The sequence below is a fragment of the Fukomys damarensis genome, unplaced genomic scaffold (genome assembly GCF_012274545.1).
Source record: "Fukomys damarensis isolate Sample0158 unplaced genomic scaffold, DMR_v1.0_HiC HiC_scaffold_9, whole genome shotgun sequence".
NCBI classification, from domain to species: domain Eukaryota; kingdom Metazoa; phylum Chordata; class Mammalia; order Rodentia; family Bathyergidae; genus Fukomys; species Fukomys damarensis.
Genome location: NW_022900921.1, coordinates 40,190,533 through 40,206,330, shown reverse-complemented (window position 1 = coordinate 40,206,330; position 15,798 = coordinate 40,190,533). Strand labels below are relative to the sequence as shown.

The following is a 15,798-nucleotide window of genomic DNA, read 5'->3' as shown; positions in this document are numbered from 1 at the left end:
GTTGAATTAAAAAAAAAAAAAAAAAACCAGAAGTATATTATCTCATAGCACTGCAGACCAGAAGTATGAATCAGTGTCACTTGGTCCACACCATTGAATGTTGGCAGGATTGTGCTGCCCTCAAATCCCTAGAGGAGAACCCATTCTTGACTCTTCTTGTTCTTCTCTGGCTATTGTGATACATGGCTTGTGGCTCCAGTCTCTGTCACTGTGGGCAGTCTACCTAAGAAATCTTCCTCTCAGAAGGACATATGGGAGTGCCCTGAGGACCCAGCTGAATAATCCAGAACAATCTGTCCATTTTAAGAATTTTAAATTAATCACACCTAAAAATGCTCCTTTCCTTACATAGCTGTACTTGCAGATTTTGGAAATCAAGACTTGCTATCTTTGGATGACAATTCTGCCTGCAGTATGTACCTTTTTTGGACCACTTGACCAATCTTTAAGGTTTTATTTTTATATATCTACATCCCTTTGTTTGTATGTTTTTCACTCTAGTGGTTGTGCTAGGGATTACAAAATACGTATTTAACTTTTTTTTTTCCTATTTTATTTTTTTTCACATTTTCTTTTTTTAAAATTTAATTTATTGGTACATTCTAGGTAGACAGTACAGTTACATTCATTACTGGTATCTTGTACCTTTACATGCCAGGTCTTTGTTCTCATTTTTTCTCCTTGTCCCCACCCTCCCTTCACCTTCCCCTCCCCTCCTCCCCTTCAAACACTTTAATTCCATTTTTACATTTTCTCTTATTTTTTTGCAGTCTACTTGGAATCAATATTTTGTCTCCAAGTGGAATGTAGAAACCTTACTGCATAAAGTTCTTTCCTCATTTTTATGTCAGAGTGTCTTACAAATGTATCTACATATGTTGGAAAGTACATCAGATAATGTATAAGTTTTGCTTTCAATCATTAAACTTTTTTTTTGCTGTATTGGGGATTGAATCCAGGGCCTTAACACTGAGCTACATCCCCAGCCCTGATTTGTTTGGGGAGCTTTTTTGTTTTCATTTTGAATTTGGTTTGGTTTGGTTTTTGTTTGGTTCAGTTTCATTCTGTTTGTTTGTTTGTTTGTTAGTATATGTTTACAATACCCAGTGACTACATTCACCTTGGAATTTGATACACCTATATATCCCATGCTGGTAACTTTTCCTTCCTCTACACTCATTGTCCTTCTCCAGATCCACCTTCCATCTGTAGAGTTCACCTCCAGGATCTCACCAAATTGCCCAAATTAGGCTTGAGCTTGCAATTCTCCTGCCTCACCTTCCCAGAGTGCTGAGAGTACAGGCATGTACCACCATATCTAGCATCATTAAATGTATTTTTAAAGAGTTCAAAATAAGAATAGTTTTATTAATTTAGATATTTACCATTTCTTTTGTTTCTTCTTTCATTTTCCTCTGACTACAGAACTTTTAACCAGCTTTTAGAGCAGGTTTGGTAGCAAAAATTCTTTCAGGTTTTCTTCACTGACGGTTTCTTTGTTTTTTCCTTCAGTCTTTTGGTGTTTTTTTTTTTCCTTCATTCTTGAGGGATATTTTGCTGGACATAGAATTCTGGGATGACAGTTTTACTTCAGCAGATTAAACATGTTGTGCCACTTCTATTTCATTGATTCTTTTCCTGTCTCCTTTCTTCTGCTGATGGGTTTATTTGTATCATATTTTTCAGTACTAAATTTTTCATTTGGTTCTTTATGTCTTCTATTTCTTTACAGAACCATTCTGGTTTACCATTTGTTTTTGAGGGCTGTCACTATTGGAGAGGTTTTTTTTTATATAATAGATTTAAAGTTGCTACCAGATAATTCCAACATCTGTGTCATTTTTCTGTTGGCATCCATTGATTTCTTTTCCCATGTAAGTTACATTTCCCTTTTCCTTTACATACTAAAAAATTTTGAATTTCCTCTAGACATTTAAAATGCTGTTATGAGATTCTGGATTTTGCTCAGATGCTATGGAGAATGTTAACCTTTTTGTCTTAGCAGCAATGTGCCGGGTTGTGTTTGGGCTGCACATTTCAACACTTTCCATTCATAGGAGTGGTAAGATTCTGTACTGGTCAGCTTTCCATCTCTAACGAAATACCAGACATAAACAACTTAAAGGAGGAAAGACTTATTTTGACTCATGGTTTTAGAGGGATCAGTCCATGCTCACTTGGCTCTGCTGCTTCAAGTGCTGAGACAGTGTGGTGGAGGAGGGGTATGGCGGAGGAGGGCTGCTCACCTCATGACAGCCAGAAAACAGAGAGAGATGGAAAAAGCTGAGAAGAAGGGGCCAGGAAACAATACCTCCTGAGGTCATACCCCAACAATCTTCAACTAGGCCCTACCTCCTAAATTTCCATCATCTCCCAATAATTCCATCAGAATATGGTCTCATCAGGAGAGTAACCCATGGACACAGCTACAGCCCTCACGATCCAACCACCTTCTGAGAGCTCCACTTCTGAACACATGAAACTTTTGGAGGACATTTTAGATCCAAATCGTAACAGATTCCATTGCTAGTTTAGTCTTCAGTGCTTTGCAGCACCATTCAGATTTGTCCCACATAAGCAGCACTCACTGGCAAGTCTGACACATGTGTTTTCATCTGTCTGTGAGGTCAGTTTTCAGTCTTTCAGTTGCTATTTAGCATCAAATCCATACATCAGACCCATACTGGGTCTGAGCTCAGAAGACTACAAAATACTTCATATGGCTGCTTTCCCAACCCTTTCTTCTCCATGACCTCCCTCCTAGGCACTGTCTGGTTCTCTGAGGTTCCCTTTTTGTCATCCTCTAGCTTCAAACCTGGAGTTTAGTTATCCTGCTCTGCTACACATGTCTCTGGAGACAAGAGCACTAGAGGGAAAAAGTTAAATTTACCATTAGTTTCGCATTACTTTGAATTCTGTCTGATCTTCTCCCCCAATCTGCTTGCCTCTATTTTTAAGAGTCCTCAAGCAGCTTCTCCATGTTTGTTTTCCAGAGATTATGGCTGCATTCAATAAAACAAATCAGGGAAGTCATCTCTCTGTGTTATCCAAAATCAGAGACCATAGCTCATATATTTCAAAAGTTATCTGTTTATTAAATTCTGAAAATGTAGGTCCTATGGTGTGATAAGCAAGATTTAACAAATTTATGATTAACACAACATATCCTATGACTGAACCAAGTTTTACAGAGATTTTGAAGGGTTCAAAATAGGTCATGTCAGCAAAATGACTTTAAAAGAACAAATTTACAGTCATTCCCTTAGGGATATGTACTTTGTTAAAAACAGTTTGAGGGGGGCTGGGGATTTATCTCAGTGGTTCCGCCACCTGCCTCGCAAGTACAAGGAGCTGAATTCAATCCCTGGTACCAAAAAGAAAAAGAAAACAGTTTGAGGGGAGATCTTAGTTGGAGTGTCAAATGAGCAGATGTTTGGTATGAACCAATTGTGTATAATATCCATTTAGTCATTTATTTAACAATATTATGTGGTTGCTATAAAAGCAAATTCCACCTTACTTTGCATATAAAAGCATAGAGTTCAAATTTAGGTTAGTGACAGAGCTGCAGATGCCACAGGGATGAGACAGTGTCTGGATATTGCGTTTACTTCTTGGAGACACCTTGAAGAAGCCACCAACCCCCAGGTGACACAAGAGCTGAGACTGTGCGGTAACTGGAAGGCAACAATCTTTCAAGGCTGATCATCCTGGAGGCCATGTGGAATACTTTTAAAATTGTTTAAATTTTTAAGGTCTGTTATATAGAAGCTTTGATAAACTCCAAATTTGTTACTTAGGCAGTAGAAGTTATAGGATCAATAACTGTGAATTATAGGAAATTGGGCTTTGGCCAATCTCTTCTGGTGTGTTAGCTCTTTTGCCAGATGCCAGGAGCACAGAGTTGAGCAGGACAGAATCTCTTTCCTCACAGAGCTAATTTATAACTTCATTTTGCATTTCTCATTTATAAAGAATGAGAAAATAGATTCATTCATAGGAAAATGGATACATATTGAAGATATACTCCTAAGTGAAATAAATAAGGCACACATGTGTAAATACCAAATAGCTTCTCCGGTGTGAATAATCTGCAATAATACAGAAAATCCTAATAAGATTACTGACATTTAGAAATGGGAAGAAAGGAGCTAAAGGTATAGGGAAGGTGGGATGAATAGGGGAAGGGTAATAAGGGGAAAGAAAAAAATGTGAGATAATGAAAAGATGGAAATAAAGTGTTTGTAGATGGGGAGGGGAGGAGCGGGTGAAGGGAGGCAGGGACAAGGGGAAAAAGTGAGAACCAAGACCTGTCATGTAGAGGTACAAGATTCCAACAATGAATGTAACTGTGCGGTATCCCTAAAATGTACCAATAAACTCAATTAAAGCTGAAAAAAAAAACTGGTTTGATAGAAATGACTCTTCCAGAAGTTAGGCTCACTAGAGAACTGAACACAAATGAAGAAATTTTAGGTTCTTTTTTAGAGACTGAGGCTGGCCTCATGGTATCTTCACCTACATGTGTTGTTCTTGTAGCCATCAACAACTGGACTCATTTACCCGGACAAGCTAACAAGGCAGCCTCAGGAAAGTCTCAACTGTGTTCAATGAAGAAAAGCAAAAATTTAAAGCCACAAATGTGATCCTGATCATCAGGTACACAGAGCCCAAACTGTCAACCTGAAAGCAATTCAAGAATCCAAAGAAAGCACAAGAGAAAAGGAAGTGTGGTAAAGCCAGCAACCTGGTACTGTCTGGCAACCACATGGGCAGGCAGTGGTTTATCAGGAGCTCTGCTATCAGTGGACTTTGTCTTGAATCAAATAGGACTGGACAGCAGGCTGAATGACCATGTGTTGTGAGTATTAGAAATGCAGCTTATGATGTTTCTGTTCCATTTGCCTCTCCATCTCTGCTCTCCATCCTTCGGTACCTGGGTGTATAGCTAGGAAGTTTGCCTATACAGTGTGCATCAGCGGAATCCCTCTTAGCCTGTTTTCCATTTCTATAATAAAATACTGAGCCTAGACAGATGTTTGTTTGGTTCTCTGTGGTCCTGGTGGCTGGAAGTCTAGAGCATGGTGTGGCATCTAGTGAGGATCTTCTTGCTACAGAGGGTATCATGTGGCAAGGCAGAGCAAGTGCATTCACTGAGGTCTCCCCCATCATGGGAGTCTCACCCGCATGATCTCACTTAACCCTAATTTTCTCTCAAATTCCTACATGCCAAGCCTATTAACATATGCATTTGGGAATTAAGTTTCCAGCACATTAACTTTTAGGGCACACATTAAAACCATGGCAGAATCCTTGCCCTCTGGATTCAGTGAGGTTTAAATAAGAGTTAACAATTGGTGAGGAGGAGGAAGGTGTAATCAGGACATCCCTGTCCTTAGCTTACCTCCCTGTGGAGTTAGCTTGGGATTTTTGTAATCCCTTGACTGGGAGGTCACAATCCTCTTCAAGGGTCCCTGTTTACATCAGTCTCCCTTCCAGGATCCAGTAGCCACTGACTGTCTTTCTGTCTCTCCACACCTAGAGGTGGCAAAACTCCATTTACCAGCTCTGAAGTAATGCTCTTTCTATTATGGTTACCAACATATTGTCCTTACTCTTCTTTTAAAAAAACTATTAAACTCTTCCTGAATTATCCTAATGTGAATTTGCCATGTTTCTTGGCTGACCCCTGAGTGATGCAGAATTCTGTACTGAGTGAGAAGTTGAACTCAGTAATTTCTAAGGAAGCCAAGCATGGTGGCACATGCCTGTAATGCCAGCACTCTAGGAGACTGAAATGGGAGGATCACAAGTTCAAGCCCAGCCTGAGCAACTTAGCAACTTAGCAAGAACCTGCCTCAAAATATCTGTAAAACATTTTTAAAAGGCTGAAGATATATGCACATGAGAAGGCTCTAGCTTCAGTCAGGAAGAAGAGGAGGGGGAGGGGAGGAGGAATGGGGGAGGAAAAAGAGGAGGAGGAGGAGAAGGAGGAGGAGGGAGAGGAAGCTTATTTATATTGGCCAAGTAACTACATCCCTGACTTTGAGAAGTTCAAGTCATAAATATCTTGCTAAATCACATTATGACCCTTCTTGAAAGACTGAGTAGTCGAAACTCTTCCTAAGATTTCTATTCTAAGGATGTCCCAGAACCTCAAGAAAGAATTTAAGACACTGAATAACTTCAGAGTTGGGCAATCCATTGAAGACAGCTTGTCTTCCAATGTGAAGATCATTTCCAGCTGACTCAGAATTTTGTTGTTCTTTGGTTTGATGTCAAAAGCATGTTACTTCTAAAGGGTCATTATCTCTCAGAGATATGCAGTGAGATGTTTGTAAATGACATCACGGGAGTGAGGTTTAATTCACAATAATAGAGAAAGGGGACCATTTGGGAGTAGAGATGGGACTAGGTAGCAATGAATTGGCATCTATAGGAACTGGGGATGGAGACATGAAGGTCCATCACACAGTGGCCCCTACTTTAGTATGATATGGCATTATAGAATATTAAAAGTTAGATGGTTACATAGTTAAATAAAAAGTCACTTCTTTCCAGAGGAAAACTTCACTTATTGCTGCTCGGTAGCTGCCCATGATGTCACTGAGGAGCTCTGTGTGTGGGTTTCAGAAATGTAACAGGAAAAATGTATTGAAACAAAATGTAAATGAGGAATGCTATTTTTGTGAGCGTTCAATCAAACCATGCTCAATGGAAAACATCAAGATGATAGTATTCAGAAAGTACATTTAGAGCAGTCTTTCACAAATAGAGAAGGGAAGCAAACAGAACTACGTGTACTTTTAATAGATTTTCTGTGTGGGTAACCTAGGGTGGGGGAGTACAGGATGAGGTTATAGCTAAAGTAAGACTGGTGATGAGTTAAGAAGTATTACATGATTTTATAAAATGTGACACGATGTTTCCTCTTTCCCCCTTCTATTCTGAGCTTTCTAACATATTTGTCCAGTTCTTTATTTTTCTACACCTTTTATTTTTGTCTGTTGTATGGAATCAAGCTGGTGTTCCAGGAGTGGGCCTGGTTTTTAGAGCATAAATACCTGATTCCATGACCAGCATGAGGATCAGGAGTCAGATAAGGAGCCCTGAGGTACAGAAGAACCCTCCATCCATCAGTTATTAGCTCTTTGCTTTTCTAGAAAACAGTCCTATTAACCTTTTATCAGTTTCCACTCTGTGGATTTTTATGGCTCAGACTTCACGTATATGTTTTTATTGCCTGCCATGATCATATTATGCTCCAGTTTAAGTGACAAGGAAAAGACTCAACAGTACATGAACTTTCTGACATGAAAATCAGAATTTTTTTTGCTTATCTTGTCAAAAAGAAATTATTAATGATCATTTTTCTACTTGTAAGAAAATCTATACACTTATTTTTCATATCCAGAAAAAGACTTGTGGTATGAGAGCTACTGAGCACCCGAAAATGAAGGTAGGGCCGGAGTATAACCACTTAAATGCTACTGCAAAGAAAAAGAATGTAAAATAGCATAATCATCAAAACACACTTCTCAGTACCTTCTCTCTGCAGGCTGTCTTTGAAAGCTCTTCAGGTTTCTTCATTCAAGGGAGCTCATTCTATTCCAGTGCAGAAAACTGAGATTATGGATAAAAGTACACGTTATGTTGTTTCAGCCACATGTTGTTATGTCACAAGTGATCCCAAAACTTATGGCTTAAAACAACCACCATTTTTCATTTCTCACAGTTCTCCAATCTAGAGGGGATTCAACTACATAGTTCTCCTGCTTCATGTGCAGTCTGCTGGAGCTAAGTGTCTGAGATGACTTCTTCACTCTCGAGGCTGCCACACCAGCTGGGATGCAGGAACAAATGGGGACTGCTGAGCCACCATCTTTTCCTTATGGCTCACTTGAGTTTCCTCATGTTACAGTAGTCACAGGGTAGCGAAATGTGTTGCATAATGTCTGGCTTCTAAGATGGAGACAGTGGAAGATGCAACATGATTTCCACAGTTATCATTCTCTGGGTCCTCATGGCAGCCTGGGAGATAGTGGGAAGGAGCCAGCCTCTTCAGAATAAGCTCTACCTGTAGGGTTAGAACAGAGTTTCTCAGGCCTAAAGGAATGGTTTAGAGTCTTTTTGGTCATATTGCTGAGCTGCTAACTTGGCATTCACCCCCTTTCTGGGCTTTTCTATTGTTCTGTAAGATGGGAGATTAGGAGAGCTGGCATAAATCCTTCTTTTCCCATTTGCACCACACTCCTTCGCAAGGATCTCAAAGCTCTAAGAAATTATTAGCAGTTTTTCTTTACTAAAATGTCTGGGACTTCTGGTCAATAGAAGATGCTAAACAGGAACATGCTTGGGAGAGATACATAACAGAGACTTGGAATGCCCAGTATCACTGAAAGTGATTTGTTTTCCCATGATATTTCTTCAGGTTTATTGATCTTCCTTTATTTAACATACTGGTTAACTCAGTCTCCAAATTTTTAAGTCCCAATTGCTGGAATTTTGACTTTAAAAATTCTTTTTATGGGCCAGGGATTTAGCTCAGTGGTTCCGCCACCTGCCTTGCAAGCGCAAGGACCCAAGTTCAATCCCCTGTACCAAAAAAAAAAATTCTTTTTATTTTATATTGTCCATAATAGTTCCATTTTCTATTTCCCTAAGGTGATTCCATCTTGCCTTTTATTTCTTTACACACTGAAACATAATTTTTATAGTCTGTAGCTAGTAATTCCAATATCTTGTGTTTGTATGTTTATTTCTTTTGTCTATTGCTTCTCCATTGTATCTACTTATTTTTTATTGTGTGCTGCTCATTGTTTTTTAAGATATGTAAGGTTCGTAAAATTGAGATTACTCCCCTTACAAGGCCCCTGAAGGACCTCTTGGATTGAGACCCATATTAACCCAAATTCAGAGCTTGAGGTTTCTTCAAAGACTCACATACTTAAAGTAAGGGTAAGAGTTTCTTTATCCTCCCAAGCACTATAGCCGTTTGACACCTTAGCTTGCCAATGCAAAGGTCTCCTGGTAAATTTCTTGCCTTGAGCTGGCACTAGTTTTTTGCTATCGTCACCAACTACTTCTCCTCAACCATCATCAGGTTATCAAAAAAAAAAAATTCAGATTTTCTGGAAATAGATGCCACCAGGGAAAATATAGTCTTCTTACTTATTTCTCTAGATTCCCATTTTAAATTTTTACCTTTTTGTTTTGTCAGACCATTTGTTCTTTGAAGATATTTCTCATTTTTTTCTCCAAATATTTTGGTTGTTTTCAATAGGAAAGTTGGTTTTAAAAATGTCTATTAATTATCAGAAACAGAAAATCTCTTTGATATTATTTCATATGACCCCATGAGAATCTATGTGTGTTTTTCATTATCCTTACACATCGATGTGGAAATTGAGGCCCAGTGCAGCAAAGTAATTTGCCTAAGATAACATAGCCAGGAAACATCCCATCTTTTTTACTCCAAATACTTTCATTATTTGAATGTATTTGAATAATAACCACCCACAGCTAGTAACAGCAAGTATATTCAGTGACCAGTTCTTAGTTTCAAATACTATATGCACAGAAAAGGAACCAAGGTTCTTGGAAAATAGCTAATTCTTGGGGTAGGAAAGTGCTCATACAGAAATTCCTAGTGGTCAAAACTGTAACAATCTGAATAACAAAATAAAGAGTGTGGTACTGGGTTATGACTCAAAGTGTAGAATAATTCAACACAAGTCCACAATATTACAGATAAATGACTAAGCAAGTAAATAAATGTAGGGACAAGTCCTTTATACCGAAAATTCCAAATAATATATGTAGATACTTCTTTCTCCAGGAGCTGGCTCTTAACTCCCCTTCACCCTGGGTGTGGGTTGGACTTAAGAATAGAGTACAGGAAGTAGAAATAGTTTACAGACATGGTAGATGCACTTTAAACAAGGAAATAAGTGTACTGTCACTAGTGACAGGATGTCGTGTGCAGAGCATGTACCTCTGATGTCAGGAGATAAGAAGAGCTCTTCCCTCCTCCCTTAAAACCCATAACTAATCATAGAAAAACACATCCAATGGTCTACACAATATACCTGACAAGTACTCCTCAAAATTGGCAGTGCACAAAAGACAGAACAAAACCATCACAGATCAGAAGGGACTGAGAAGATACCGTGACTCACTCCAGTGTTGTGTTCTGGACTGAATCCCAGAGCATAAAATGATTTCAGTAGAGAAACTGGTGAGATCTCAATAAGTCTAGTTTACTTACTAGTAATAAGCCAGGATTTGGTTTTTAGCTTTTGCATACAATGGACCATAGTTACATGTGATGTTAACATTAGGAAAATTGGATGAAGGTCATATGAGAACTCTGTATAATATTTGAAACTTTTCAGTAAATCTAAAAGTATTCCAGAATGAAAAGTTTGTTTAAAAGAAACAATAAGCCTAAATTATAAAGCCTAGTAGAACACCCGGGAGTTATACCAAAGCTGTAATTTAATGATAATTGTAAATGCATATATTTATATTTCATTCTCATAGAGATCTTTAAGATCAGAAAGGCTGATATAATCCTCATCTAATAAAAGAGCAAAATTTAAGAAACAGAGAAATTAAACAACTGTCCAACATTCTAGCTGAGCACAGAAACCTGAAGTGGATTAAACTTGAGGCACTATCTCTTGTAGCCCTCCTTTTCCTTTGGAGCACTACAGGCCCCTAAAAGACCTGCAGAGTTCAAACACTTTCTTATAGGCCTACCTCATGCCCTAAAGTAGACAAAAATAATCCATCCACATGTTCAGGAAGTAGCACGTACAATTGTCCAATTAAGGCACACAAGAAAAGGTGTTGAATTGTTTTATTTTTTCAGTTCAAGCCAATCTCCTACAGCCTTTCAGCCTTGATAACTAACTCTCTTCTTTAGTCTGGAACTTCAGTGTCACAGGGCCATGTTTATTATCTTGGGTAAATCACATTCAGCATGAACAACCATCATTCCACTGTAGGAATCTGAGCCTCACTTGTTGTTTAATTATTGAGTGGTAAAGCTGAGGGTTCCTCATTGGGTTTTGGACTCCAGTATCCACTGCTGTTCTAATGTCCCCAGGGATGAGGAGCAGGATGAGCCTTAGCACCTTAACTCAAAGGTAGTCCAGTGGTGTCCAGTGGTGGTCCCTCAGGGCTCCATCATAATGAGGTGCTTGTGTACAAGGTACCCATGTCTTGTCTATTCTTTGTAGAACAACTGGGTTCTTTGTTCTTGGAAAATTCAATGTTCAGGCATTATCCTATTTCAGTCTTCATTAACCCAGACAGTTGTATTTATTTTGCTTCAGATAATTATCAGCCTTATAGAGTGACAGTCAGCCGAGGCTCATTTGCAGGAAGAAAATGACCCAACAGTTAATAATTACATATCTGTTTAAAATACAACTTTCGTTTGCTATTTAAAAAAAGAAAGAAAAATCTCAAGGTAGTGTATTTTAATGAAAATAAATATGTGTTTGTTAGTCTCTTACTTTATTTTACACCACCCCTTAATGTTGAAGTATGTTATATGAGTAAGCCCTCTTTTGCTCCCTGGGCACAGCTGGCTTTCTCTGCCACCAGCATTGAAACAGTGACTGTCACTGACAAATAGAGATGAGACAAGTACATGTGGACACATGGCCAGGTCATTCTAAGTAATCAACACAGGAGGAAGCTTTTCAGTCTATGTGTTCTGGGAGAACCACAGCCCAGCTGTGGGTTGCTGATCAAAAAAGGGCCTTATTCACTGTGGTGAAAATAATACTTAGGAAAATGTTGAATCAGGTTCTACTTCCTGCCTTGAACTCAAATAATGGAACCATATGGGAATACAAATGATAAAGGACCAACAGGGAGGCGAGGGAGGGCTGCAAAATTCAGACACAGCGAGGAGGAGGGCCACATTTCCACCTCTTAGAGGTGGTGGAAATTGCCTATGAAAGTAGCAGTGTCAAAAAACCAAAAACTCATTCATGAAGAGAAAACAAATGTCAATCATGACTATTTCCAAAAAACCTTGACAGTTCCCCATACTCAATCACATTGCAGCAGTAGCTCTGACCTCTTCATCCAAATATTGCCTTAATGCCCTATTTCAGTCATGACCTGTCATTTCCAGTCTCTCTTGTAGCCTTAGTCCACCCTAGCCTTCCTCCCATGCCTCTTAGCATTTCCATTTTGGTGCACTGAGTGCAAAATAAAAATTAGATTCTCTAGCACAAGTCTAGTTCCTGTTTTGTACCCTTGCTGGTAGGTGGCTGCAGACCCAGCAGCCTCAGCCTTCCCCATGGAACTGTTCATTTTCTCCCTGGGTGGGTGAGAGTTACTCCAGAGCCCAGTAAGAGGCTGTAAAATCTGAGTTCTTTGGCTATGTCTGCTCAGGTCTAAAATGACCACTAAGGCTAGAGTTTTAATTTCAGGTCAGTTGATCAAATGACTGAACCATTGAGAAGGAAAATCATCCATGCCTGCTGAGTGATTCAAACAGTTCTGAGTGAACACGGCCCTTGATGTATTGATTTATTCTTTGGAAATGTGGCTTGCAGTATAATATGTAGAAAGGTAGCAGATTCCCAGCCCCCAAAGTCAGGATGTGTCTGGCTTCATTTGGATTTAAAGATAAATTACACTACTCCTTTATCACACTTATTTACATTATGTCATTTGTTATTATGTACTTATATTACATTATCACCTTTATTTACTTAAAATAAGTTACTCTTATTTTGGACTAAGGGAATATAAATGCAGACATTAATTAGTGGAAAGGTTCAGAGCAAAAAAAAAAAAAAAAAAAAAAAAAAAAAAAAAAAAGATACAGGGTAACATTTAGGGACAGGCTCTAAGCCGGAAACATGGTGTCAGGACACTGACCCTTCTCTTCAAATCTTTGCTTCAAGGAGAACATGTACCCCAACTTTGGAACCCATGAGGCTTAGCAAGGGTACATGTGCCCTTCACTTCCTTCACAGGCAATGCTGGCTGTTTCCCATGTTACATCAAATGTTCCCTTTTAGGGAACACACCATTTTCCCATTCTTCTATTTTCACTTCTTCCAACCACCTGGACCAAGGCAGTTAGGCAGATGTCCAGATGTCAGAATCCAATGCAACACGAACTGAGGTTTTAGACAGAGCATCTTGAAAACATTCATGGGAGTAAGAAAGGAAGATGGTGTTCCTCAGAACCTCAGCCTCCATTTCTACCCACAGTCTCTTGCCTTTCTTTGTAAGGAACTTGAACAAAGACCTCTAATTTCTCCCACCCAGTAAAGCCCATCCCACTTTGCAAGCAAGTGATTCCATTGTGGGACTCCCTGACCATACTATGTAGGGCAAGGGGGAAGCTGTTCAGGAATAAGCAAGGGGTCTACTCTGTTGGGGTGGGGAAGGATATCTTCTTCTTGGTGGCTGTGGTAACAGAGTCAGGGGTGTTGTTGGAAACAACAGTGCATTGGACCAGTCATATTAGGAATGCAACTGAGTCCAATTCTAAACCTCTCTTGATTTGAAAGCATCATCAAAATTTGTTTAAACCTAATGTCACCTCTGTAGAATTGCTGACACATCTTCAGGGGACAGCAGGAATGAACCAGAAAGTGTGTCCCAATCCACTTTGTTTTCCCAGAACCAAAGACCTTTAAAGGAGGAGGATGAAAAAAAAAAAATCAGAACCAACAGAGTGCTGCTAAGAAAAGGAGAAATACCTCCTCTCTCTTCCCCCGCTTCAACTCCTGACCCATGCATGCTCCTCACTGGTGTAACATCCGTGGTTGAATCTATAAATGCAGGCCATTCAACAGAGGTTAAGAAAATACAAGTAAGATTTAGTCTCTCCAGTGTGGCCGGTGAAAGGGACCTGGAGGTCATCCCCACCCCCACAATCCGGGTTTCCGCATGGCAGCCACCTGGTGAGCCTACACGCCCTACAGTGGACCTTTGTGTGTATGGGAAGTGAACAGAGATTATTCTATTTCCTTCATTCGCAAGCAACTTGTTATACCTGCAGGGAGGACAAGTTGTTTTGCTGAGTTCCAGCCTCTGAGATTGGCAGCTGTATTATCCTGGTCTCATCGCGGAAATGTTTAAAGTGCAGGGCATTGAGGCGTCTTTCTCCATGCATGTCTTTGAATTCACACCACTGACCCAGAATTTCTGATGGGTGAGAGGTGTTCCTAAGGGAAGCTGTGTAACACAACGAAGATCTTTCAAGAGACGGAATTCAGCGGAGTCCAACAAAACCTCAGTTATAATTAAAGACAAGTTGTATTATGATTCTAAGAAATTTAAATAAATTATTGACTTGAAACAGAAGTGATCCCCGATATATCCGGTTTATATACATTACTATTACAGCTATGGAATTAATATAGTGTATAAAATAAAATGTTGGTGATTGCCTTTCATTTTTCTGATGGCAACTTAACCATTTTTCTTGGATTTTAGAAAAAAAACAGTACCTATGGCTTGCTCCATTTCCTCTCACTTCTGGGGGGCTCAGCAGCATGTAAGAGTGACCCCACTTTAAGGCACAGAAAAGGGACAGGACCTGCTTGTGAGAAGCCATACATGTGTGGGAAACTGAGACTCTTCTGCGTCTGCGTCTGCGTCTTCCTTCCCTAGACAGCTATTCTTTTCACTTCACAGATCCTGGCTTGAACCAGCAGGCACCAATTCTGTTTCCTAAGTGGCCACTGCTGAGACAATGTAAGTAAAAATGTCCAGCACAAACAGATGGCTGCTTGCAGGGTCTTTTGGGAGGCAGATGTTCTCTTTCCTAATCTGCATGATGGATAGGTGCGTTCATTTTGTGATAATTTAGCAAACTTCTGTAGTTATAGCTCTGATGTACATTATGCTTCTACTAAAAAGCATTTCAGAATGAAAAAGCAATCTTCTGATCTTATACATAAGCATTTTGTTAAAACGTAACTTGAAATTTCTCCTGTGATTTGTTTTTGTCTTCTATTTAAACTTTTATTTGAGAAAATCACAAATTCTTATGCAATTATAAGAAAAATACAGAAAGGCTTCATGCCTATTTACCTAGTTCTCCTTCTTGGTAACATCTTGTAAATGTGTAGAATAATATCACATCCAGGATTTGGATACAGTGACGTTGATATAGTGAGAATATAGAGCATTTTCATCATCTAATGGCTCCTTCTGTGCCTTTTTTATAGTCAGATTCACTTCCCTTTTTCCTCCCTCTAATACCAGGCAATATGTACTAACCGGTTCTCCATCTCTATAATTTTATTATTTCAAGCATCTTGTATAAATGGATCACATAATATACAATCTTTGGAATGGGCTTTTCCACTAAGCATAATTTTCTGGAGGTTCATCTGTGTGCCTGCACGTATCAATAGACTATTCCTTTTCATGGACAGGTAGTATTCCACACTGCTGCAGTTCAAATAACCAGTCACCCACTGATAGATATGTGGATTGCTGTTATTTTTTGACAAGTAGGAATAAAACATTTGTGTACTGGGTTCTGTGTGATACAGGCTTTAATTTTTCTGGTGTAAATGGGTCATACAGTAGGTGTGTGTTGACATTTTAAAGAAATTGACCCCATTTTTTTGCGTGGCTGTGACATTTTACATTCTCACAAGCAATGTGTGAGTGACCCAGTTTCTTGGTTTCCTTGTCAGCTCTTGGAGTTGTCGCTACTTTCCATTTTAGCCATTCTGACAGAATACTTCATTCTAGTTTCAAGTATGTTCATCATTTCTCATTGAGGCATTTTTATCATGGCTA

At 39.2% G+C, this 15,798-nt stretch overlaps 1 protein-coding gene across 1 annotated transcript in view; it reads left to right on the top strand.

Moving 5' to 3' along the window:
• The window catches only part of Acoxl (acyl-CoA oxidase like), a 315,344-nt gene that overhangs the window by 284,583 nt on the left and 14,963 nt on the right, over positions 1-15,798 (top strand). The window contains 2 exon segments of the mRNA XM_033761482.1: positions 6,974-7,071; positions 7,074-7,114. Coding sequence (XP_033617373.1) covers positions 6,974-7,071; positions 7,074-7,114 — 139 coding nt within the window.